The 26,495-nt window shown below is 40.5% G+C and overlaps 1 protein-coding gene across 1 annotated transcript; it reads right to left on the bottom strand.

Moving 5' to 3' along the window:
• Nucleotides 1–3,203: 3,203 nt before the first annotated feature.
• On the bottom strand, nucleotides 3,204–16,312 carry LOC311066127 (cytosolic sulfotransferase 3-like). The gene is made up of 8 exons (XM_084087135.1): nucleotides 15,981–16,312; nucleotides 15,348–15,486; nucleotides 15,048–15,176; nucleotides 11,560–11,666; nucleotides 4,205–4,331; nucleotides 3,957–4,054; nucleotides 3,703–3,877; nucleotides 3,204–3,613 (listed from the first exon to the last, which is right to left on the bottom strand). The coding sequence occupies exons 2-8, from the start codon at nucleotides 15,478–15,480 to the stop codon at nucleotides 3,501–3,503; spliced, it is 882 nt and encodes a 293-aa protein (XP_083943261.1). The 5' UTR covers nucleotides 15,481–15,486; nucleotides 15,981–16,312; the 3' UTR covers nucleotides 3,204–3,500.
• Nucleotides 16,313–26,495: the final 10,183 nt, after the last annotated feature.

Genomic DNA, 26,495 nt, shown 5'->3' with positions numbered 1-26,495 from the left:
TAGTAGACGGTTACAGTAGAACGTCGCAAGGTAGCAGTTAATGTTGCGCGTGCGCTTATAACGATTATAATTAATCATTCTCAAAGTAAAAAGTATTCAGCCAATAGCACAGGATGGCTTTACAAAATTAATTCATATGATTAATTATTAATACGATCATGATTAATAATTAAGAGGAAGCAAAACTTGGTATTTGGGTTTTGTGCTGTATCTGAGACTGAATGCCTCTAAACGGACTGACTAAAGTTGACTATCTGTATCTATCCAGTGAAGCCTGCAGCCGAACCGCCAAAGCCTCCAGCAAAGCCTCCAGTGAAGCCTGCAGCTGAACATCCGAAGCCTCAAGTAAAGCCTCCAGTGAAGCCTTCTACTGAAGAGCCGGAGCCTTCTGCTGAACTGCCGGAGCCTTCTACCGAACCTCCTGAGCCGGAGCCTTCAGACGAACTGCCAGTGGAACCCCCGAAGCCTCCAATGAAGCCTGCAGCCGAACCTCCAAAGCCAACTGATCCTTATGGCCAATGTCCTGGCCATAAGTAATGCGTTGAGTAAGGCATTGATAGTGTTGACATGGAAATGTCTGAATCCAAATGCAATGATTGGACGAACAATTCTATTATTGATTGCTATAGGATGTGAAGTTTCAACCAGTATTGTCTATTGACCAATAGTCTTCTGCATTCTGAAGCATTTTAGTGAAATTGTGTCTTCTAGTGGTCGTTTTATTTTAGGAAGTTGCAACTTCAAGCCTATTAACAGATGATCCCTTTAGTTACCTGCGACCAAATGAGTTCTGAATGCCTGTAATGCCGAGTTCACACTGCACAATTTTCAAAGTAGTCGGGTCACTGTTCTTTTCACACTGCACGACTATCTGGGGTAACCTTCAGTTGCTGCTGTGTGCACTGAGCCAGAGAGAATCATCGGTTGCATCACGGATAAACTAAAGTAAGTGAAACAAACAACCATTTAAATGTGCTGCTGTATTAAGTAGCCTGTAAATTTTATGTCAGACATGTTGCTCTGCTGACTTTCTCTGGTAGATAAGTATGTATGTTAGTTTGAAAATGTTAACTTGGTGTTAGCTAGCTTAGTTTACACTAGGTAAGTTAACGTTAATATGTCGATGTTAATCAATTCCTGACCGATTGCAAAAGGGAACACAAGTTTACCCGTGGCTTATTTTGATTTTACAATGGTAAGTTAATAAACGTGAACGTTTAATCATTGAACGTACGTATCTCGAGTCAGCGTCATAAGAATAACGTTAAAACCATAGAAGTTAACCTGATCAACAACTAACTTAAGTGAATGAGCTACATGTAAAGGGACTGGCTTACATGTGTGATTAATGGTAACGTTAGCTAACAGTTGTGACTGGAGACACACACAGTGGTCATTTATTTATGGCTTGTATGCATAGAAGTATTGCTGCATTGGCGCCAATCGGTTGATGTCGGTTGGTTTTCAAAAAGTGTAGTACTAGCCAGAGGACACTGGGGGGCAGTAAAAAAAAAAAAAAAGTTTTTTTCATGGCATTAATAGGGTTGACATATAACATATAACATATATTGTGACAAAGATTGTTGACCATAATGTCCGGCCCTACCCTTCTTACCATACCCTCCTGAATGTCTCTACTTTCGAATGCATCCATGTGTATGTATGACCATTCCCATTCATTCATTCCTACATAAACTAGCTCTCAGTCTCACACTTAATAAACCTTGACACACTCACAGTAAATTAATGGATCGACTTAACCAGTTATATACATTTTTTCTATCTTGATGCAGGATACTGACACCGCTACAAAGAGGGAGATTGCACTTAAATGTCTCATCCTTTACATGGGAGAAGCAGTGGAGGACCTCATCAAAGATTTCCTGGTAAGACAAGATTACTTTAGAAATGTGAAAATGCTAGCTAATGCCTGGCTCACACTACAGGAGTTTTAGGCCACATTTATACATAGCCAGGTATTTAGAGCATATATATATGGGTAATCAAAGACTGCCCCTTCCCGCCACCTAGTGGCGTAACAATGTAACTGGACTGAGTGACAGCCTGTCTAGAATGCGCAGAGACTATCAATGCCAATACTGGTGAAATATCAGCAGAAAGTAAAGTGAGATTCGATGAACTAACTGGTATAAAACAATGGCCTAACAAGCTCATTGTCAGGTTTATGTTGTGTTTATTATATTATGTGGACCCGACCCTTATTTTGACATTGTATCTTCATTTTACTCCACTTCGTTTTAACGCGCTTTTTGGTTTCGGCTTCATTACTGAACATGTACTCGTCTTCATGCCTGCTGAGTCTGACCACAGCGTAACACTTATTTATTTAGCAATAAATACATGGATGGAGATGATAATGCATATCGCGCTGTTGTCACTCAAAATTAGGCTACCTCAAGGGAAATTCCTTCACCACGACAGTCCTACTTGTTTCTTATTGGCTATTTTGGCAGTACTGACGTAATCACAGTCTTGCTCATCCCGACTTAAAATCCTAAATATCAAACATGTTTGATGTGATCGGGGTGAGCCCGATTTGTGTGAGAGCAGATCGGGAGGTGCAAGATTCGATCTGTGAACGCCTCACATTACCAGATAGGCTAATCTGCGCCGAACATCGGAACCGATTGAAATCGGCCTAAAAATCCTGTATAGTGTGAGCCGGGCATATAACCCTTGTGTGGTGTTCATATTTTTGTTATTCAGCCAGTGTTCGTCGGTCTGATGGACCCGCTGCATTTTGGGGTTTTTAATTCAACACAATCAAACAATTTTATGTTAAAATACTCAACAGATGTTTACTTCATCCCAATTACAAGCAATATAAACAGCATATGTGGATAATATTTTCTCTTTACCTTTGTTACATCACATTTAATAATTGCAACCTTGTGCGGGAACGGCAGGGGTAGAAACACAAAACTCACTCTTGCACTCTTTCTCACACACACACACACACACACACACACACACACTTGGATATGTGGTTTACGGGGACTCTCCATGGGCATAATGGTTTTTCTAATGTACAAACTGTATAATCTATCCCCCACTAAATTCTGCTGTAAAGCAGCTCTAAAAAGACAATAGTCAGCTCAATTCAGTTCAGTCTTTATTCAGTTAAGCTCAATAACTGTAAAGTTCATTAGTTATGAAACATGTATGCTTATATTTTTAGTGGATTCAAATGAAGTAAGATCCCATTACTCATAAATATTTTTAATTTGATTTATTCAAAAAAATGTAGTGATTTAAACTCAATGGGTCTACTCAGTTTTATTTTTCATCATGGTACCAAATAGATCTACTAAATAACTTTTAACTATACATTTACTCAATTCATAAGGTAGATTTAATTGATTTCACAGCTTTAAATCTTAACTTATGTTTTTACAATCTTAACATCTTTAATATCATCTATGTGAAAACAGAAGAGCAGCGATTAACCTGGTTCTGGTGCAAGATCTAGAACTGAAATATTAAATCTCTGTGCGGAATCTGACAGTGGTTTTCTTCATCTTCTGTTTGTAGATCTCGTCAAACTGTTCATTTTGTGCCACTGTGAAGTGACATTTCCAGTCTCCGACTTTACCTTTTGGAACACAAATAACAAGAAGAGAAAAGCAAGTCAAAGAACAGAACTCAGAAGGAGATAATTAGAGGATTCAGCGGTTTATTAACCTTTCCGCATGAAGGGTGAGATCTTGAAGTCCATGAAAGGGATTGTGACATGGTTGATCATGTTGTTCTGTTTCATGGCATCAAACTGAACCCCTTTTGTTATTTTCTCCCTTTCTTCGACTGAAGTGGACAAACCCAAGAAGGAGCTTAAACGTTCCACCTCACGTCCAGTGTCCTGGAAAAGACCAGGAAAATGCACACTTCAGACATATTTCTACACTTGATAAAATTGTCACTTTGTGAATTTAACTTACTTCAGCCAGATCCTCATAGAACAAGTACAGTAGGTTAGAATACGTTTTTTTTTTCTCCCACCATCCGCTGACATGATCATACCAAGGACCAAACACATCTGGCGGGAAATTACTGATGTTAAAACAAAACCTCCAAGACAAAGTTCTTGATTGATAATGTAGGGGTTGTAATTAAGAAATGAAATATATTTATATTCTCAATTTGAAATCATGACATTAAAATGATAAATTGCACCCAATCTACTTACTTTTCCCTTTCATGAATTTCTGTATAAAGCTGTTCCAGTCTCCCGGTTCAGGCTGTACCATGTTCATTCGATCAAAATGAAAATAAGAAACAGCATTGTCTTTTGCATTACGTGCTACATACACAACCTGGAATAAGTGAAAGAAAAGAAATATTGTGACAATACAGGACTTATATGTTGTATTATGCAATACTATTATTCAAAGAGTTACAATTCCATTACATTCATTACAGAACTACTTGTAAATTTTCTTTAAAGGGCACCTATTATGCAAAATTCACTTTTACATGGTGTTTGAACATAAATGTGTGTTGGCAGCGTGTGTACACAACCACACTATAATGATAAAAATCCACCTAGTGCTTTTTTTTATAATCCCCATAAATCATAAGCACTGTCTCAGAATGAGCTGTTCTCAGATTCGGGGCAATGTGACATCACTTTGCACAGGCCCCTCCCACGACGGTTGATTGACACTGCAGTTTGAGCACAGACCCGCCCTGAGTGAGCTGGACACAGAGTCTGCCAGTGTTTCGACGCTTGAGCAGCTGTAGACAAGAATGTCTCCTAAGCGATTGAGGTGTTTTGTTGTTGGATGTAAGAATGAACATAGCAGTCTTCATTTACTCTCGTTGTTACTCAAAGATGGATCTGGGGCCTGTACCATGAAGGTAGCTGAACAAACTCAGGGTTACAGGATTAGTTTTGAGTTGACAAAACCAAACCGATGCAATCATGTTTTTATGGATATGGTCGATAAATGTCCGGGGAACACTATTAATGAAACTATTCATGTACTCCTGCAGAGCGTGGACCCTTGCGAATGGTTCGACAAACCGTGTTTTCCCCTAGCTTCTGTGCGTCACCCACCGTGCAAGTATGTACCACTTGCAAAAAAAAACGCAATACAATTGCGGTACAGTAAGTGCATGAATTCGACGTGTTAAAGGTCCCGTATTATGCCCCTTTTCACAAGATGTAAAATAAGTCTCTGATGTCCCCAGAGTGTGTATGTTAAGTTTCAGCTCAAAATACCCAACAGATAATTTTTTACAGCAAGTTTAAATTGTCATTTTTTGGGGCACAGAAAAACGTGCTGTTTTAGTGTGTGCCCTTTAAATGCTAATTAACTGCTGCTGGACGACCCATGAGCTCGCGCTCAGTCTCTCAGGACAATTTCATCTCACGGAATGAGGATAATATCAGAAACTCTCAGTAACGGTGTTCATTTCGAGTCGGACAATAATGCCTACAGAGTCAGAGTGCTGTATAGAGATGAAACAGGTATAGTTTAGTAGTTTAATTACGGTTATTATAATGTATTTGTCATCTGCTTGTATGTATCCATTATTTATTAATAGCCTACAAGTCTGCTGTCTGAATGATGATCAAACATATACTGATGAGTTTAATAAAGTTTATTGTACATCACACAAAAGATGAAGCAGTTTTACTTCAGAAAATCACCTGAGAGCTGAGTAAACACAGTAAGTTATAAGAAGTGCGCAAGTACATAAACGAATTTCGGTAGAGTTGAGGGAGCATTCCTGTGGGCGGAGGTTAGTCAAAAAACGGTTCTAGTGACGTCATTAAAGAAGGAAGTAGAGGGATGAAGTCTAAACAAGCCGTTCGATGTAGGCGACTTCTGTTAAATAAAATATCTCGCTTGGCATTGAAGTTTGAGCTTTATAATTTTACAGATATTATTTATGCTCTAACAGCAACATTACACCCTAACTAAAGTTTGAAACATGGGATCACGAAGAACGGGACCTTTAAATTATTTATGTGCGGCTCAAGAAGTTTGCAAAGATAAGACATTCCTTCCGCGGAAAATCCGTATCTTTCATACAAGTAACTATCAGGAAAGGCAAGGGGATTTTGTCATGCTAAAAACTCTTTCTCTACAAAGTGCTCGTCAAACAGTTTGCGCTGAGATGTCCACCGGATTTGGAAGAAAAGGTGAAGTCATTGCAACAGACACTGTTGTTATATATATATATAACTTACTGGAATAAGTTACGTCACCTATATGTTTCTTTGCTCTCAGCTGATTGGTCAAACTTCAGTTTGAGATCTTGAATCCAGAACATAACCTGCCCCGGAGCAGGTTAGCCGTGCAGCGCAAGATACCATGGCGACGAACAATAGTACCTAAAACCCAGGGTTGGCGGAAACTAAACTGAGACATAGCTGGCTAGCCACCTAAACCTGCTTCATGGTACAGGCCCCTGTACTGTTTGTGATCCAGCTCACGGTCTCTGGAGCGACAGGCCTAACGTTACTAACCACGGCAGAAATGAAAGTGAGAGCGCGCACTTTATCACAGCTCATCAAGTCATTTTTTACGGATATAAGGTTTACCAATTTATTAAGCACCCACTGAAAAGGTGTGTATATATTTGTTTACTGTTAGTTGTTTTGTGTACTTCGCAGTGTATGTTGTTTATAATGAAGGGGAGAGAGAGAGAGTTTATGGATAAGACTTTAATGCGCACTTCTTATACTGTGTTTATTCAGCTCTTACTGTGATTCTCTGGTGTAAAACTAACGCTCATCTTCTGTGTCATGTACAATAAACTTCACTGAACTCCTCAGTATATTTTGGTCATCATTAGGACGGGGTTTGCTACAGCAGGCTTGTATTAATAGTGGATAAAAGCAGATGACAAATAAGTTATAACCACAAATAAACTAAACTATACCTGTTCTATCTTCATACAGCATATATTCTCTGGCTCTGTGGGCATTATTGTCAAACTCCGAGTCGAAATGAACACCGCAACTGAGAGTTTCTGTTCTGATATTATCAGATGAGATTGTCCTGCTGGCTCTGAGCGTGAGCTCGTGATGCTCCGCCCCCTGGGCCGGCAGCAGCAACTCATTTGCATTTAAAGGGCACACACTAAAACAGCATGTTTTTCTGAGCTCCAAAAAATGACAATTTAAACATGCTGTAAAAAAATATCTGTTGGGTATTTTGAGTTAAAACTTCACATACATACTCTGGGGACATTAGAGACTTATTTTACATCTTGTGAAAAGAGTCATAATAGGTGCCCTTTAAGTGAACATACTCACAGTTTACTATTTATATATTATTTTTGCACTTTAAGTATACTACTGTTCCTATTTAGGTATTAATTTTTTATACTTGAAATATTCCCTTAACTGCACTTTAACTTATTTTAAAAACATTTTATTCTATTCTATCCTTTTTTATCAACACTTATGTGGGTAAGTTTACAAAGAAAAAAAAGTCAACACTTTAGACAAAAAGCTGAGATAATTGTATTTTTGTCAAAGACTTCGTCCGGATGGGATTCAGAACAATGATCAAACACTTGTGGTCCAGGAGCGCCATCTTTGCAAAATCCTATGTTCATTTTTCTTTCTGTTCTGCGACTGGACCCACTGCCAGTGGTACACAAAATTTAAACAAAAGAGCAATTTCCTATGTCTTTGGGTCCCAAAGAGTGTGGTTGGCAGTGTGCGACACTATGCCTTGCCACCCTCGACCCCCTCTCTTATTGCCAGCGGGCAGCAGCGTATGTCTCGAGGCAGCAGTGAAGAAGCCATCTCCCACACCCTCTGCCCAACCGTGGAACCAGGTAAGTGTTGCACCACACTCTCAGACCCCACTTCAGGCCACTATGCTGTCCAAGTCGGGTCCCTGGCTGCGTTCCACCTCGCTGCCCCACTGCGGGTACGTCTGTGGTTCCCTTTGGTCCCGCTTACACTGTGTCTGGGGGCCTGGCTAGTGTTCCCTAGCCCATCTCGCTGGCTCATCCGCACCATCAGACTCGGCTATGCGGTATATGCATGTGCACACCATCAGCGTTTTCACAGGTTTGCGTTTTTGAAGTTTGTGCAGAGATATATATTTTTTTTTTTTCAGGTTTGCACCTTGGAACCTATTTCAAGATATATTTGTGTTCTCGAGCCACCAGGCACTGTTGTTGTGCTTATGAGCGGACCGGAGTGCATTAAGGGTTTTCTGTTAGAATGGTGTTGTGTTAGCGGTCCCTAAGTTAATAACTAATGATCTTTGCAACGGAAGTGAATCAATCAAAACTATCTTTAGCTGGACAATAACTTTATTCTAGAGCTGCTGTAAAGCCAAAACAATCTCTGTTCCATTAATTTCCTATTATCACTGTAAAGCTGTATTGAAACAATCTATATTGTTAAAAGCGCTATATAAATGAAGGTGACTTGACTATGCGATTCAGTTCGCTCGGCATCCCCCCAAGTTCTGGGGCATCCAGTTCAACTCCGTGCTGGTAGGCGATGCCCCTGTCTTACGGGTGGAGATCGAAGTCCTACTGGCAAAGGACGCGATTGAGCCGGTCCCTCAAGCCGATATGAAGACAGGATTTTACAGTCCTTACTTCATTGCTTACATTCAAAGCTCTCGTTCAAAGCGCATCTTCGGGTACATCCATCCCGGAGATTGGTTTGCAGTGATTGACCTGAAGGACGCGTACTCGATTCTCCCTCGACACAGACCGTTCCTGGGGCATATGGCATCCGCAGCCACAGTAACGCCACTCGGATTGCCTCATATGAGGCAGCTTTAGCACTGGCTTCATGGCCGAGTCCCTGAGATGGGCATGGCGACGGGTCGATCACTCTGGCCCACCGACAAAACTTCAGCCCATGGTCGGAAATATCATTTCTACGGGCAGGAGTTCCCCTAGAACAAGTGTCCAGGCATGCTGTTGTCTCCATAGAAGCCTCTTCCACCGGCTGGATGGATCTGGACAGGCCCCCAACTGCATTGGCACATTAACTGCCTTGAGTTGTTAGTAGTACGCGCTGGGCCACCTCAAATCGCCGCTACAAGGCAAGCACTTACTGGTCTGTATGGACAACACTGCGACCATTGCGTACATCAACCATCAGGGTGGTCTACTCTTCCGTCCAGTGGCGTAACTTTGTTTTAAAAAGTGGGTGGGACAGGTGGGGTGGGGGTTGCTAATACAATGCTAAATCAGATATATGTACAATAACATTACGATGTCCAGCAATCGATTTGAATAGTAGGCTACATGGGGTTTAATTTGTCGTTTAATGAGATGTAGCCTAATATATGTTGTCAGTGCCGAGAATTTTTGTGTTGATAAATACATAGATCCGCCTATGTAACCAACGTGTATCCTAATGGTCCAGTGGTAGAACTTTCGCCAAGCGTGTCAGAGGTTCTGGGTTTGCACTCGTATATTTTTTTTTTCTCGTATAGTTTTTTTTCTCTCATCAAAACCGATTATGTTCATCAGTGCTTGTATATCAAGCAGGGACACGTTTGTGTGCATTACGTTTTGTGATTTCACCAGAACGAATAGAGTGTATCCGCAACGGATTGAAGCATGCATCCAAGTGAAGACAGTGTGGCGTGTGCGCGAGCCACACGAGAAAACACTGTATGTGTAAAAAACACATTTCAGCGCTAGATCGTCTCTTATTTAAAAAACGATCGAAATGAATGCTCTGCCAGTTAACTGGAGATGTTTTATTTATTTGTAGAATTGGTACATTCGTGCTGCGAGATGTTTTAAAAACATCTGTGGGGACAATATCGACCCTGGCAAAAAGTGGTGGGACATGTCCCACCCGTCCCACCCGCAAATTACGCCTATGCTCCCGTCGCATGTGGCAACTTGCCTGCCATCTCCTTCTATGGAGTCAGAAGCATCTGAGGTCGCTTTGTGCCATTCAGATCTCAGGCCCGCTGAATTGTGCAGCCGACGAGCTCTCATGTTGGCCTGTGCTTCCGGGAAAGTGGCGACTCCATCCCCAGGCTGTCCAGCTGATATGGAGACGCTTCCGCACAGGTAGAAGTATTTGCCACCCCGGACATGTCACATTGCCAGTTGTTTTATTCACTGACCGAGGGGACACTCGGCACAGATACACTGGCACACAGCTGGCCCCGGGACATACGCAAGTATGCGTTTCCCCCAGTGAGCCTTCTCGCACAGACACTGTGCAAAGTAAGGGAGGACGAGGAGCAGGTCTTGCTAGTTGCCCCATATTGGCCCAACCGGACCTAGTTCCCAGAACTCATGCAAACACGACAGTCCCTCCCTGGCACATTCCCTATGAGGAAGGACCTGCTTTCCCAGAGACGGGGCACCCTATGGCACCCGTGCCCAGACCTCTGGAAACTCCACGTCTGGTCTCTAGAAGGGACACGGAAGACTTAGGTGAGGTGACTCTATACTTTGAAGTGGAACCTGTTCGTCGAATGGTGTTCTTCTCACAGGGAAGACCCGATCAGAGTTGTGCTTTCCTTTCTGCAAGATGGTTTGGAGCGAAGGCTGTTTCCCTCAACCCTAAAAGTGTATTTTGCCGCTATTGCAGCATATCACGATGCAGTTGATGGGAAATCTCTCGGTAAGCATGACCTGGTCATCAGGTTCCTCAGGGGTGAGAGAAGGTTAAATCCTCCTCGATCTCACCCCATACCCTCTTGGGATCTCGCGCAGGTGTTAACAGCACTTCAGAGTGCCCCATTTGAACTGCTACAGTCAGCAGAGTTGCAAATCCTGTCCATGAAGACAGCACTCCTGACTTTTGGCCCAGCTAGCTCTAACGTGATCCTGAGACCCCAGCCCGGATATGTGCTCAAGGTTCCCACCATCCCCTTCAGGGTGAACCTGCATGCACTGCCCCAGGAGGAGTCAGACCCAGCCCTAGCTTTGCTCTGTCCCATCCGCACTTTGTGCTTGTATGTGGACCGAATGCAGAGCTTTAGGACCTCAGACCAGCTCTTCGTCTGTTTCAAAGGCCAGCAGAAGGAAAAGGCTGTCTCTAAGCAGAGGATGGCACACTGTATAGTGGATGCCAATGCCTTGACATACCAAACCCAAGGTGTGCCTTGCCCACTCGGGTTGAGAGTATAAGTATATTCAGTATTAGTTCTATATACTATAATAACTATATACAGTATAAGTCAAGTATAGTTTAGTGCAATTTTAAGTATATTTCTGAGAAATACATAAAGTATATTTCTGAGAAGTATATAAAAAAGTAGACTGAAAGTGTACTTTCTTATTTTTAGTTTAAAAGAAGTATTCTAATAGCACACTAGAATAAACTTCTTTTTTGTAAGGGTTTTCAGAGAACTCAGGATTCATATTAGTTGCTTGGAAATATTAGGGATTATAAGAAACCTCAAGATGTAAGCAGGCCTCTCATTGGTCACATGTATTGAAAAGGCAGTTTCAAAAGCTCATCTTTTAAATATAAATGAGAAAACTATGAAGACAATATCCAAATAGAATGTCAGATTTTGGCAGATATGATTACATTCATCATCTATTCTAGCAGTCAAAAGACCCGGAGTACTTTACCCTTGAGTTCTGCTCCCAGAAGGACTTGGGTACAAACTGAACAGGTAAGTGAGTTTTGATGAGACGAGGAGAGGTGGGAAGATTATCAGCCATTTCTGTCCCTGTAACTGATAATTAATTGTTGTTTAAAATTTCATTATCATTGTGGTTATGCCAAAACCCATTTGAGGCTTTGGAACAATTTTTAATTTACATTGCAACAATGTAGGAATAGATGAATAGGTGATATGTTTAAATAATTTGGGCTACACTTTATTCCAATGGTCCACTTTAGACATGCACTATAACTTTGTAATGCACACTACCTAGAGTTTTAGTAAACTGTAGTATCAAAATAAAGTGTTAGCAGATATTAAAGGGATAGTTCGCCCAAAAATGAAAATTCTGTCATCATTTACTCACCCTCAAGCTGTTTCAAACCTGTATGAATTTCTTTTTTCTGCTGAACACAAAAGAAGATATTTTGAAAAATGTCGGTAACCAAACATTTGATGGACCCCATTGACTTCCATAGTAGGGAAAAAAAATACTATGGAAGTCAATGGGGTCCATCAACTGTTTGGTTACCGACATTTTTCAAAATATCTTCTTTTTTGTTCAGCAGAAAAAAGAAATTCATACAGGTTTGAAACAACTTGAGGGTGAGTAAATGATGACAGAATTTTCATTTTTGGGCGAACTATCCCTTTAAAGGACAATTCCGGCGCAAAATGAACCTAGGGGTTAATAACACATGGGTACCGGGTCGACCGTTCTCTGGGATGTGTTTTCATGCTAATCAAATGTACCCAGTTTTAGCTCGAACCACTGATTAGCTTATTACGCTAGTATATAGGGTATAGAGTAAGTAAAAAGAAATCGCTAGTTAATACCACTAACAAGGCACAAAATAACCCCACACTAACACAGTAACATAGTTATTACCAGAATTTGTAATGATGTGAGTATATGGAGAGTTTGTCAAGCTGGATTTTTGGAAAATGGTGAAGAACTAACTTGGGGGCCAAGAGGCAAGGCATTGATGTAGGGTCGTATGTTACAAAAACAACCTTCTACAAGCTACAATAAGTCCAAAATACTAGAGTTCTTACAAGGTCACAAAAATATGATTATATAACACCAAATTTATCATCTCTACACTGTTTTAAGTTCCATATCAATTACAAAGTATTGCTACTGACCTATAAGGCCCTAAATTGTTTAGCTCCTGTGTTTTTAACTAATCTTCTATCGCCCTACAATCCATCATGTTCTTTAAGATCACAAAACTCTGGACTTCTGGTTGTACCTAGGATATCTAAGTCCACTAAAGGAGGGAGAGCGTTTTCACATTTGGCTCCTAAACTCTGGAATAGCCGTCCTGATAATGTTCGGCGCTCAGACTCACTCTCTGAGTTTAAATCTAGATTGAAGATGCATCTCTTTAGCCAAGCACCCATAATGCACCTCATAACCTTGTACTCCAGTTATATATGATCAAATGCTCTGCAGTAGACATGTACCAATTCTAAATTTGGCAGCCTTGAATGGTACATAAAAGCTATCCTAGGTTGTTTTCTTTAACATTGTACGTTTTGTTTCTTATCTTTGTAAATTTTGTTACATTTTTTTAATTGTGAAGACTTTTAGCTCTGCCGTTGTCTGTCCTCCTTTTGTTTCTTGTTTCTCTTTCCTTTTTCCTGCCTTGATTTCTGCCAGGTATTGCATGATGGAGAACTATTGAGGACTATGACTGCCTTCCTTCCACCTTACTTTAAACACACATTTGTTAACTTCCCTAAGCCCTAACCATTTTGGAAGTCTGTTTTTACTTAATTTCTGCTGACATACCCTCAACCCATTGATTTTGATCAAGGGAGCAAATGTATTTTAGCCTTCATACATTCACCATGTCCCAAAATGCAAATGCTTGACATCACATCAAATCATACCTACCCTCAACTCACACAAAGATTGAACAATCTTTAAACAATCAAATACACTATGATACGTATACATAACCTGTACCTGTAAACATCTAAAAATGTTTTAGTATTTCCTAACTTCATGATTTTACATTTATTTTTTCATCAAATAATCAAATAATTTCATTAATGTTTAAAATGTAGCAATAAAATAATTTACGTCACTGAATTTGCCACAGCCCTTTACACCCAATGCAATTTGGATTTCGCACAAACCACTCTACAGAGACAGCTAACTGTTTCCTCCTTGAAAACATCAAATCAAAATTAGATGAGGGTGGTATAGTAGGTGCAGTGTTTCTGGACCTTAAAAAGGCTTTTGACACTGTGAATCACTGGACACTATTATCAAAATGATCTTTTTTTAATTTCTCAGGTGAGGCCATGAAATGGATGGAGTCATATTTAACTGACAGGAAACAGAGCGTACATATTGGTAATTCTTGTTCTTCATACCTCAACTGTAATATTGGTGTACCCCAGGGGTCAGTATTGGGCCCTATCTTGTTTAGCGTGTACATTAATGACTTGCCTTCAGTCTGTCAATTTGTTAATATACAAATGTATGCAGATGATACAGATCTTTATTTGCATACTAAGAACAAACAACAGGCTGCAACTAAATTAACCGAAGCACTGGTGCATGTTTCTGAATGGCTAAAAATGCCAGATCTGCATCTTAACATTAACAAAACAGTCTGTATGCTCTTTTCTAAGAGGACCACAAGTGTACAGCAGGCTGATGTTTTTATTGAAGGAGAAAAACTCATGGTTGTGTCCGATTGTAAATACCTTGGTATTATTATAGATTCTAATTTAACTTTTAAAAAGCATGTTAAAAAGGTGGCTAATACCATCAAATAGAATCTGGCTAACTTCAGACACATAAGGCCATATTTAACCACAGAGGCAGCCAAATTTTTAATGCATGCCATGATTTTTTCCCACATATCATATTGTTTTACAAGCTACAAAAACCTATCAGCTATCACCACTGCAATATTATTACTAAATATAATTTATTTAATTTTGACAGTTTCTTACATTATCTAGATGCCTGTCTTATTTTCAAAATTTTACATGGGCTTGCACCTGGGTGAATTTATGCAACAGAAGAACAGCAGTGGCAGGGCAACTAGGGCAGTTACCAGGGGAGACTGTGTTGTACCGTATAGACGTAGTAAGTTTGGCCAAACAGTCTTCTCAGTACGGGCCTCAAATTATTGGAACATAAAAATAAAAAAACACTCAAAACTGCAATCTTAGGTACTGCCCTTATTTGTATTGTACTTATTATTATTTATTTAATTTCTTAATTTGTTTTCTGATTTACATGTATTCTTTTTGTACTATGACGTTGTGTTGAGCTGCCAAGGGACTACAGATGAAAATTAGCTCTCTAGCTAACTCTGGCGCATTTACATTTTGAGTATAAACAAAAAATGTTAATTGATGTGCATTGTCCCTTTTAAATAAACAATAAAAAAAAAAAAAATTAAAATAAAAACATTGTAAGTCTCTGACCTGTTGAAAACTCTTGAAAGCATGCTTCCAGGCATGGGATTCTGCAATAGATAGGCTTGGAAGTCTGACGCTCTAGATTATCATTACCAAAATACAGAAGGTCCAGTATATAAGAAACCCATGTGGTACCTGGCAATACAATGGAAAAGGAATTTTAAAATAAGTGTTTTAAAGGTCAGTTTGGAAAGACAATACATGATCATGTGTTATCTAATGGTTAAGTTAACAGTAAGCAATTAAGGATAAAGTCAGCATGCTAGCCAAATTAAATTAAAGAAAAACTTCAAGCATTAGTCTCACCTGCTTTGGGATAAGTGGCGATGAGAATGTCATCAGGTCTTGCTTGAAAGTTTTGCAACTTTTCCCAGTTGTCAGTGAAAAAGCGAGTCATAGAAATACCCTCAAAATCAAACACCTCTGGTCGACTCTGCATTTTCGGCTGCAGAATAGAAAAAGTTTCACTGCACTGACTGAGCAATCATTAGAGATTAATCACTGGCAATATAAAAACAATTTAAAATCCTGTTCACAGCAATATTTCAGATATATGCACTACCAGTAGAGTATGTTTTTATTATTTCATCTACTGTATTCACTTTTAGGAATATATATTTTTTTATTTAATGCAATACATATAATTTTGAATATTGGTATGGGTATCCCACTGATAAGCCATGATAATTGGATAAATTAGCAAATACTTGTTGTGTGTCTACAGTGGTCTACTCTGTTACAGTGCACCTGCTATTGTGTATCAAGCTCTCATAATTATTCTTTTTAAAACTACAATATGCTAATGTAGGCCTATATGAATTCTAATTTATAACTTGCCAATTCTTGTTCCAAAATGTTCACATCTTTAACTGGTATTAAACAGACAATTTCATTTTTATACTATCATAAAATACTGCAAAGAGAATTATTCATACTCACTGACTATTATGGAGAAAAAGTGTTTTAATTTTCGTTAAGTCTCAATCCTGTCTTCTCTTCCACTCTCCTAGAATGTTTCTGACAGCTTTCTTGTGTTCCTCAAAATGCAAACAGGACTTCTACTCAATGCTACTCAGCGCTGTCATTGATATTCTCTTGAGTTTATCCCCATCCTTTTCTCTGTGCTTTGCACTCAGCCTTAAAAAAACATGTTATACATGTTCAAACTGCCCTCCCTAAAGGAAAGAAACGTCCCTGAAAAAAAAAAAAAAAAAAAACCTAGTAATGTTACATGTGTCTTCTTTAGCGTTCCAGAAGAGATTTCAACATTACCTCAAACCCTGTTTGGTCATTTTTGTGTCACTTTGTCTTTTCCACTGAGGGAACATCTTGTATTCTGTGGTAACACTGTGTTCCTCTGACAGGGATATCTAATCCTGCTGCTGGTGGGTCAATGTCCTGCAGAGTTTAGCTCCAACCTGCTAAAACACACTCGCCTGGAGCCGCTTAAAGGTTAACCTGCAAGGTTAGTAAAAAAAAAGAAAAAAAAAGTATAATGCTCTGGTACACAGGTAAGGGGATCAGAAGCCTTTTTTATTTATTTATTTATTTAATTACTTTTATTGGATATCAATTGAGGAGTGGCTTCAGTATGCTGAATAAATGCTGCAACTTGCCTCATCACACCTGTTTGGATGTTTCTAGCAGTGGCGCAAAAAGTGGGTATGCGCTATAGCTATACGTAGCTGCTGTTGTGCGTTTCTAAATAATTTCCGCATTTCCTCAATGTTATATAACTTTTTAGAGGACTAACAGGCTAGAGTAGGATAGCCTATTCGTAAGATTCCATCATATAATTTTGACATAGAGAGGGGGGGGGATAATATCGCGAGCAGCAAAAAATAAAATAAAAATAAAGCAAAAAAGCTGTCGGGACTAAAAATAGAAAAAGAAAGAGGGAAAAGGAGATGGCATGTCAATTGATGCGCCAGCAGCTAAATAAGTGGATGGTCAAAGGCAACAGGTAGGATTTAAAGTGTGACGTCCACGCATGTAGGCTAGGAGATTCCCGGTGGGCCGACCTGCTTTTTGGGCCGATACATCTAATAGGCTATTTTTTTTTTTTATCTTTGTCTTAACGGCCCATAAAACTCGTACATCGGCGGCCCATTCGTTTTGTTTTGTTTTGTTTTACTTAATTGGCGGCGCTGGGTTAGTGCCGTTGTAATGCATTGGTCAAAAAAAAGAGAAAAAAGTCAGCGTTATTTTTTATTTTTTTATTTTTTATTTTTTTGACATTTTTCATTAAACACGTAGATCAGCGGCCCATTGGTTCTTTTCTTGATTGACACAGGGCTGGCCCAATCACATCTTTAATGTGAAGTATAGAAATTAGTACAAAACTAATTATGAAAGTTTCCTTTATTTTTCAGTGCATTTGTTTTACAATATATGGCTATTACTGTCATGGCATTAATATTATAACTATTATTATGTAGTAGTGTAATGTAGACAGACAGTGTTACTAAAAAGGGTTTGGATTTTTCTTTGTTTAATTTGCACACTGAATATGGGTTGGAGCTTTTAATTTTTAACTCTCAAAGTGCACCAGATTGATGAATTCAACATTAAAAAGCACAACATTTTCTTACGGGGGAACATGCCCCCAAACCCCACTAGAGCAGTGGCGGAACTAGAGTTTTATACATGGGGTGGCCAGGGGGTGGCCACTGCTACTTTCGGGGGTACACAGTACACACACACATACATACACAGTAGAAAAGCTTATGGAAGGAATTGGGTCAATGGAAGCGTCAGCGTAAGTTCTACCAGAAAGACTCTATTGCCACGTCACTAATATGTAATTTCGCACCACCAATCACAGTTCAACATCAGATATAAAGACTGACCTTACCTTCCCCTTTCGTTGCTGTAGGTGTCGTAGAAAAGTTATCCCCCATCCTCCCCACCACCACCAGGTATAGGCTCCTGTCCAACCGTCAGGGGGGTTTAGGCTCCGCCCCTGTCCAGACCATCAGGCAGGACCTACCGGCTAACTCACCGACCCAGACGGAGGACAGAGCCCCCGCCAAAGAACCGAGACGGAGCTTGTCGAGCATCAATTTTATTCCGTCTGTAATCTTACACAAATAAATATATTGCATTCAATAATTCTCTCCTGAGTCTTTTTGGTAGAACTCTGTTTGTGTCTATAAGTGTTGAACATCCAAAATATTTGCAGAAAACAAAGCTTAAGCACCAAGGAGATAAGATACCGTAGCATGTGTCTGTTATGTACTGCTGCGTTTATTTACAAAAAAACTCACATTTACAAAAAAAAACTGTTTTTTTAATTGTACTTGAAAAATGTAAACAATTGTATTGCCCATCAATATAAAATCTTATCCTAGGAAGATTTAATACAACATAATTCTTTCTTTATAATAATTTATAATTATTCTTTCTAAATATAATTTTTTTTGTGTGTTCATTTTTGTGTGAACTATCCTTTTAATCTGGCAAAATCATCTCAACTTAAATTCCTGAATTGGGTATGTGATTGACTGCCTGTGTCTGGTAGATGCTCTGACCTGTTGCTGGTCCTGAAGTCTGACCACACTGACTCTGACTAGCCAGTGGTGATGCAAGGGCTGGGGTCTGTTTGCACCTGATCTGCCTGTTAGTCATTTTAAGCCAAAATGGGGGTCAACCTTGAACAAATTGCAACAGAAGCAAACTCAACAGAAGCAAGAGATTGGGTTTGGGACTGGGTCTGTGGGACTGTTTCTGGGGGACGAGTCTGAGGGAAGAACAGGAGACAATGGTAAGGAGAATGCAAAGGACAAAAGGTAAAATAAAAAGTGAATCCCCAGAAACAGTTTCCCCTAATGGGATTCTTCTAGACTTTTTTTCCTTACTCAGGACATATTGAGGATACAAAATTATTTGAGTTTGCTTCTGTTGCAATTTGTTCAACCTTTTTTCATAAAATGACTGGACTATGTTTGTGCTTATTTAAAAAGTACTCTGATATCTCTCCCTTTCTTTTCATGTTTAATTGACCCTGTTCAAAAATATGACAAATTTAAAATATGATTCCAATCATATTTATATTCTAATCATCATCCAATTACCAACATTTTTATCTTAACTCTTTCTCGCAGTAGCCTATAAAAAAAAAATGGTGTTTTTGGTAATTTTCACAATTTCATGGCACCCCAGAATATTTTGTTGTATGAATATCTGAACATACCAAAAGAATGAACAGACAAAAAATTGTTTTATTCTAGCTTTGTGCGTCTTTTTTTATCAACACTTGAATGTTGGCAAGTTTCATAAAAAGCAACATGAGCAAAAAGCTGAGAAAATCGCATTTTTATCAAAGACTACATCTAGATCAGATTCATAATGATGATCAAAACACAGTAGATCGAGTCCATCAACACCCTACACCCATAAAGCTTCATAGTCCTATAGTGATCGTATTATGATATCACTTGTTTCTGCTCTTCTTTGCCTGCGTTTTGACCTCCTATCCTCACATTAGCTAGAACATTTGTATACTGTAACGTACACACACGGCAAGGTACTGCATATGCGTGTATTAGGCCTAATGTAGGATATTCGGAGCAAACCACCCTGATGCTAAACCTTAAAAACTTACTTCAAATATGATGTTTTCTTATTCGGTGAAGTTCGGTATCTTGCAACCATCTCTCGTCCTCTGCTCGTCCGTTTGAAAACTGCGCGCGCGCCGCGCTGCCGGCGAACGTAATTTTTTTTTTTAAATCAGCATCAGCAACTGCCAGTAGCAAATAAAATTTTGGGGTGGCACCCGGGGTGGCCAATCGCATGTCAGGGGTGCACCCCGGACCCCCCTCTGGCTCCGCCACTGCACTAGAGGGACAGAGGTCCACTCAGCAGTGGATTCATCACTGTGAAGTATAGTTCAATTTTATTCATAAATAACAATTTTGTACTTATTTCATCTGTTAGCTATCACTCGTTCCTCACTCGTTAGGCTACATGGCACAGTTATTTATTTTATTTCAAAATTGTTGCTGCATACCCGTCTGACACTGGGTAGTTGCGCCCCTGGTTTCTAGTATACCTAGTCAGACCTTGATTGGCTGGTTCAGGTGTGTATAATTGGGGATGCAGCTGAACTCTGCAGGAAAGTGGCCCTCCAGGAGCAGGGTTGAACAACCCTGCACTATGGGATTGCTGCTGTGTGATTGCGTGTGAAGCATGTGTTCAACAAACTCCCATAAATGTTATTGGTGCAACATCACCCCATGACACATGACGGCATACAGCGGAAGCTATAAAGGAGACCCGGAACACAACTGATTAGCTGAAGTTGCTCACAGACATGCCGAAGGTATGGTTAGGTGATGCAGCCTCTCGTTCCCTTCTCAGGGAACCAGGGTTACAGTTGTTACCGAGATTATTCCCTTTTAAGGGGATTCCTTTTCTAAATCCTAATGTGAATCCCTCGGAGCACAGTTTAAGACATAAACACTTGAGACCCTGGTGTAGAGTCTAAATCCAGTCTCTGTCCCCAGCACATTTCAAACTAAACTGACGCCCATGGCTTCCAGGTCCAGAGTGAAAGTGCTGGAGACAGCAGATGAATGCTGAGAAATGGATATGCCTCAAGCTCCTCTGGCAGCTCCATCTGTGACCCCCATGATGTGAACCACCGCGGGACCCGAACCACGAGGGGCGCAGACCGGATCACTCTCCTCAAAGAGGGCCGGGCAGTTCCTCATCGGAAGACAATCGTACTGTATACAGTCAACCCCCTCGAGATCTGCTGTGTGTGCTCTGATCCCATACATAGATCGTGTGTATCCCCGCCCGTGATGTAGCGAGGGCAAGGAGGAACACATGATCTAAACCGCTATATACTATATATTGGTGTATGCGAAATTGTTCGTATTTGAATTTATTCAAATTCTATTCCTTTTATTGATGTGTTTAATTCATTTATTTTAATTTTCCTATAGTTGTGAATCTTATTATTCATTTCTTTATGAATTCTAGATTCATTTCATGCCTTGTCACATGATTTTCCCTGTACGTTATTAATTTCTTTCAGCTTATTTTCCTTCAGACTTGCATGATGTGCCATGGTATCAGAGTACGTCTGTTTTCACCTCTGCAGACATGAGATGATGCAAGATCTGCTATATTACAAGAACATTGTGAGCTAATCAGATCTGCTAGGTACATCTTGTCTTGAGTGCATCCTTAAATGATTGCAAAAGACTATTCACTAGGCTATTACTTTATTGCAGTTATGTTATCAATGCATGTGTGGAAAAATACTATTTTGTAAAAAATAATAATAATAATAAATAAACAAATGAACACATAAATAAACCTCATGAGGGGGTGTGCACGAATAGTCGAATATTGGCTCTGTAATTATTATTCGAAAAAGAAAAATACTATTCGAATTTTCCCACGTTGCTTTGCTGGCCGTAAATGCAGTGAATCCATGATAAATCCAAACACTAACTCGCAGTTATAATTAAATGCACTGGGTGGTGTAAAATAATACGACTGACACAGAACTTCAGTACCGAGCCATGCTCACTGTTGTTTATTCCTCAGCACCGGAACACAAATCAGAGGGAGGAGTCATAACAATAAATACGGAGGCTGAAGCACCACTTAAAGAAACATTGCCATATTATTGACAATACATTACATCTCCCCTCCTAAGCATAAAGCAATAACTAAGCTAACAACCACTTTGTGCACTTAAACAGATATTACCAAATTAACTCTTTTTTTAATATATATATATCATGGAATTTTGCCTAAAACTTGCACATCCCTAAAATCAAGAACATTAACACTCCTTTGTATTCAAATTAATCACTGACAAAATGATTACAGCAATGAACAACAACATGAGTAACTAGGAAGGAGAGGTTTCTAGCACATCACTTCCAAAAGGCGTCTTTACCACGCCTTTCCCTAACTACAAGCAGAGCCTGTCAGGAGGCTTCACAACTCTGCCTCGTCTGGTAGTGTACTGCCCAGTTGGCAGCGACTGCTTAGCAGCCCCTAGCTCTGTAGGAGATGTTTGTGAGGAACCAGGACGATCCACAGACTTTGGCTCCTCAACACTTTCTGACTCTACTATTTCTGTCCATTGATCATCACTAAGCCTGTGACGGGACTCGTTAGCAGCTGCTGTGCTTTTACGAAGATGCTGAATGTTGCGGCGGTACTCTCTACTTCCACAGTCCACAACATAAGATCTTGGGGCACAATGCTCTTTCACTACGACTCCAGGAGACCACTTGTGACTGCCGGCGTGTGGTTGCACCCTTACTTCATCTCCAGGCTTCAGTGCTGCACGAGGGCCACTTGCCCTCTTGCGGTTGTAGTAAAACTTCTGAATGTTTTTGCTTTCGTTTAGCCGCTGTTTAACTTTGAGGGGGTCGTACGCTGCTGGTGTGAGTAACAGACGAGCAGCAGGCAGGTTGTTACGGGGCCGTCTGCCCATGAGCAGTTGAGCTGGTGACAGCCCTACTGACTCTATTGGCGTTGTTCTGTAGTCAAGCAGCGCAAGGTGTTTATCTGTAGCCTTGGACCAAAGTTTCTTAACAGTCTGGACTGCACGCTCTGCCTCACCGTTGGAATGTGGCGTGTTTGGTGACGATGTCTTGTGCACAATTCCATAACTTTGGCAGAAATCCTTGAACGCATCCGCTGCATATTGTGGACCATTGTCTGTTTGAAGGATGGTGGGGATGCCATGTCTGCTGAACTGAGCCTTAAGCTTTCCTATGACAGCACGACTATGTAGGTCTTTCAACTTATCTACTTCGATGAATTTTGAGTAGTAATCCACCAGCAAAACGTAATGGTTTCCTTCAAACTCAAACAGGTCGGAAGCTACTTCTTCGAATGGAAGATCAGGTGTTTCTGTTGGTTTTAAGGGTTGCCTAGGCAGCCGGTTCTGAAAGTCTGCACACTTGCCGCAGTTCTTCACCATTTGTTCAATTTCAGAACTCATGCCTGGCCAGTACAGGACCTCACAAGCTCTCTGCTTGCTCTTCACTATTCCTAAGTGAGACTGATGTATAAGCTTCAGCATGTGTTCTCGCATAGAAGGGGGTACCACTATACGCAGGCCTTTATAAACAACACCATCTGAAGCTGCAAGCTGGCTTCGAGAGTCCCAATATGGTTGTACTGCATTAGGTGCATCACGCCTGTGGTCTGGCCAGCCTTGCTGGATTGTTTGCTGGAGGCAGTTGAGCTCATTTTTTGTGCAGTTCTGGAGCTCTGAATACTTTTGCTCACTGACTGAAACGAAGTTGAGCATGGAGATACACTCAAAGCCCTCCATCTCTGGCTTGTTCTCTGGCAGCTGAGCTCTAGACAGTGTGTCTGGCAGTTCCATGTCCTTTCCTCGTCTGTATTTAACAGTCAGATCATACCACTGCAGACGAAGACGCATTCTCGTATCCGCATTGGGGTAGAGAGCAGTGGATTTTTGAAAATGTCTTCCAGAGGCTTATGGTCGTTGTACACTGTGACGTGGTTTCCAAATATGTAATTATGGAACTTGACACAAACATGAACTATTGAGAGCATCTCTTTCTCAATTTGCGTGTAGCGCGTTTCGGTATCTGTCAGTGACCTGGATGAGAATGCAACTGGATGACTGTCTTGCAGTAGAACTGCACCGAGGCCGTTTCTGCTGGCATCGCAGAATATCTAAACAGGTTTAGACGGATCAAAAAAACTTAGCACAGGCGACTTCGTGCATAAGTCCTTGAGTTTGTCAAAGGCTTGCTGTTGTGCTGGTTGCCATACAAATTCAACGTCCGCTTTCAGGAGCTGCCTCAGAGGAGCGTCAAATTCGCTGAGGTTTGGCAAGAATTTTGACAGGTAGGTGACGAAACCCAGGAAACGACGGACACCATCCTTGTCTGCTGGTTCTGGCATGGCCTTAACAGCTTCTATCTTCGCTGGGTCTGCCCTCAGACCGTCTGATGTTATCAGGTGTCCCACGTAGGGCACGGAAGATTTCTTGATGTGGCATTTATCAAAGTTGAGACTCAGATTATAGCTTGTTGCTCTCTGAATTACTTTTTGAAGGATCTCATCATGCTCCTTAGCTGAAGGTGCTGCAATAAGGATGTCATCCATGACCTCAAGCATTTCATCCATAATGCGCTGGAAAATTTCTGGTGAGAATTTTAGGCCAAAAGGAAGTCTAAGCCACCTAAATCTACCAATTGGTGTGTTAAAGGTGGTCAGCAGTGATGATGCTTCATCTAGTTCTATTTGTAGGAAGCCAGATTTAGCATCCAAGACTGAGAAAACTTTAGCACCAGGCATTGCAGATACAATCTCTTCGATGGTGCGCATTGGGTAATGCTCTCGTTTTATGACTTTGTCTAAGTCACTCGGGTCGATGCAGATCCTTATCTTGCCATTGTGTACTGCTGCTACCATCGAGCTCACCCACTCGGTCGGTTGGTTTACTTTTGCGATGTGTCCATCTTTAACCATCTCTTGTAGCTTTTCTATTATTTTTTTTCTCAGTGCCGCTGGTTGTCGTCAGACAGGATGGACCACACCTCTTGCATCAGGATCAATTTTAATTGTGTATCTGCCCGGCAAGGTTCCAGTAGTGTGAGTCAGCTCTGGATAATCATCTAGTCCAGCCGGCACATTTTTTGTTGTCCTCTGACCAGAATTCATCTTTTTATTTTCTTTGTTAGAAGGCTGCAGTGCATTGAGACGCGTTACTAAACCTAATGCTTCTGCTGTTGCCCCACTGAGCACATTTTCTTGAAAAATGTCCACAATCTCGAATTCTGCTGATATCTCAGTATTCTTGTAATTAACCAGAAGATCAACTGCAGCTATTGGCTTTAGCTTGTGATTAGAGTAGGACTTTAACACTCGATTAGAGCTTTTGAGCTCACCATCGTGTGGAAGTGACTGATAACTGTCTAAAGTCAGTGTGTTGCATTTTGCACCAGTATCAATTCTGATTGGTACTTTTTTAGACAGTATTTCGATATCTGCTGTCCACTTATCATCATCATCACTTTGATCTTCTGTTTGTGTGACATTTATGCTCAGCATTTCCTCATCCTCTGTTTCTGATTGCAGCTCCACACTGACTGTATTCACTGATCTCTTTCGGCATACTGCCACCCAGTGGTTTGGTTTGTGACAATATGAGCAGACAGAGCCTTTTGCTGGACATTTTCCTTGATTCCACTTATGTTGTGAGTCTTTACCACAACTTGAACAGTTTTTTGGTCGGTCTGCATGCATTTCTTTTTGTACATATCTTGTCGGATTTTTCTGATAGTTTTTTCTGTTTGCAGTTTGGTATTTAGTTTTCACCTTTACTGCTTGCACTTGAGATTCTTCTTCTCTGACTATTTTAATTTGCTTCTGTGACAGTTCGAATTGCTGGGCGATTTCAATTGCTTTTGGCAGTGTTAAATCTTCTCCTTTGTCCAATAATCTCTCTTGGACGCGTTTCTCTTTGACACCCGCTATTATCGTGTCGATTAACATATCATCTGGATCAGCATACTCACAATCCATGAGCATGAGTCTCAAATCCTTCACAAAGTGATCAAAACTTTCAGTGACTCCTTGCTTTCTTTGCTTATAGCGATGTCTAGCTATTCTCTTGTTTTTTCTCAGCCTTACATAGTTGGCGAATTTATCCATAACTTTGGACGGGTCATCTCTCTCACCTTCGCCCCAGTGCAGAGTCTTGTATATCTCTCTACCTTGCTCGCCGATCCACGTGCCCAGCCAGCCTGCACGCTGCTTCGCTGTTTGCTCCGATAGCGGGCCGTCAAAAACGAATGTGACGTGACTCCGAAATCTTTCAAACTCTTGGTACAGATCAGGAGCATCCCAGTCGATCCTAGGGTGATCAAACTGTGATAATGCCATTCTTTTCTTATCTGTTCCTGACAGACTTCTGACACCATGTAAAATAATACGACTGACACAGAACTTCAGTACCGAGCCATGCTCACTGTTGTTTATTCCTCAGCACCGGAACACAAATCAGAGGGAGGAGTCATAACAATAAATACGGAGGCTGAAGCACCACTTAAAGAAACATTGCCATATTATTGACAATACATTACAGGTGGCGCTGTAAGTGTATTGTATTTGATGATATGATGTCGTTGTCTGCCTCGCGAAGTTTGTAATTAATTAGATGAAAACGATCTTACTAAATTATCATACAAAATGGAAATACTTTTGATCAAATGAAGTAGCCTAATGAAACCGAGTTATAATATAACCACCACCACAATGAGAAATTAGCAAAATTATTTTGAGACATACGCTTCCTTTAAGTTTCGTTGAGGGAGACGGGTTCAAGAAAAGAAGACACAAAGTGCTGTTAGAAACTTATCTTAGCACACTTGTGTCCAGTGTCCCTGCAGTGTCTCTGTCAGCGCAGCGCATTTTATCACTCGAGCAATTGAAATCATC

The sequence above is a fragment of the Abramis brama genome, assembly GCF_963993115.1.
Source record: "Abramis brama genome assembly, chromosome: 16".
Classification (NCBI taxonomy): domain Eukaryota; kingdom Metazoa; phylum Chordata; class Actinopteri; order Cypriniformes; family Leuciscidae; genus Abramis; species Abramis brama.
Note: the sequence above shows the minus strand (reverse complement) of the source record. Positions and strands in the feature narration are given on the sequence as shown.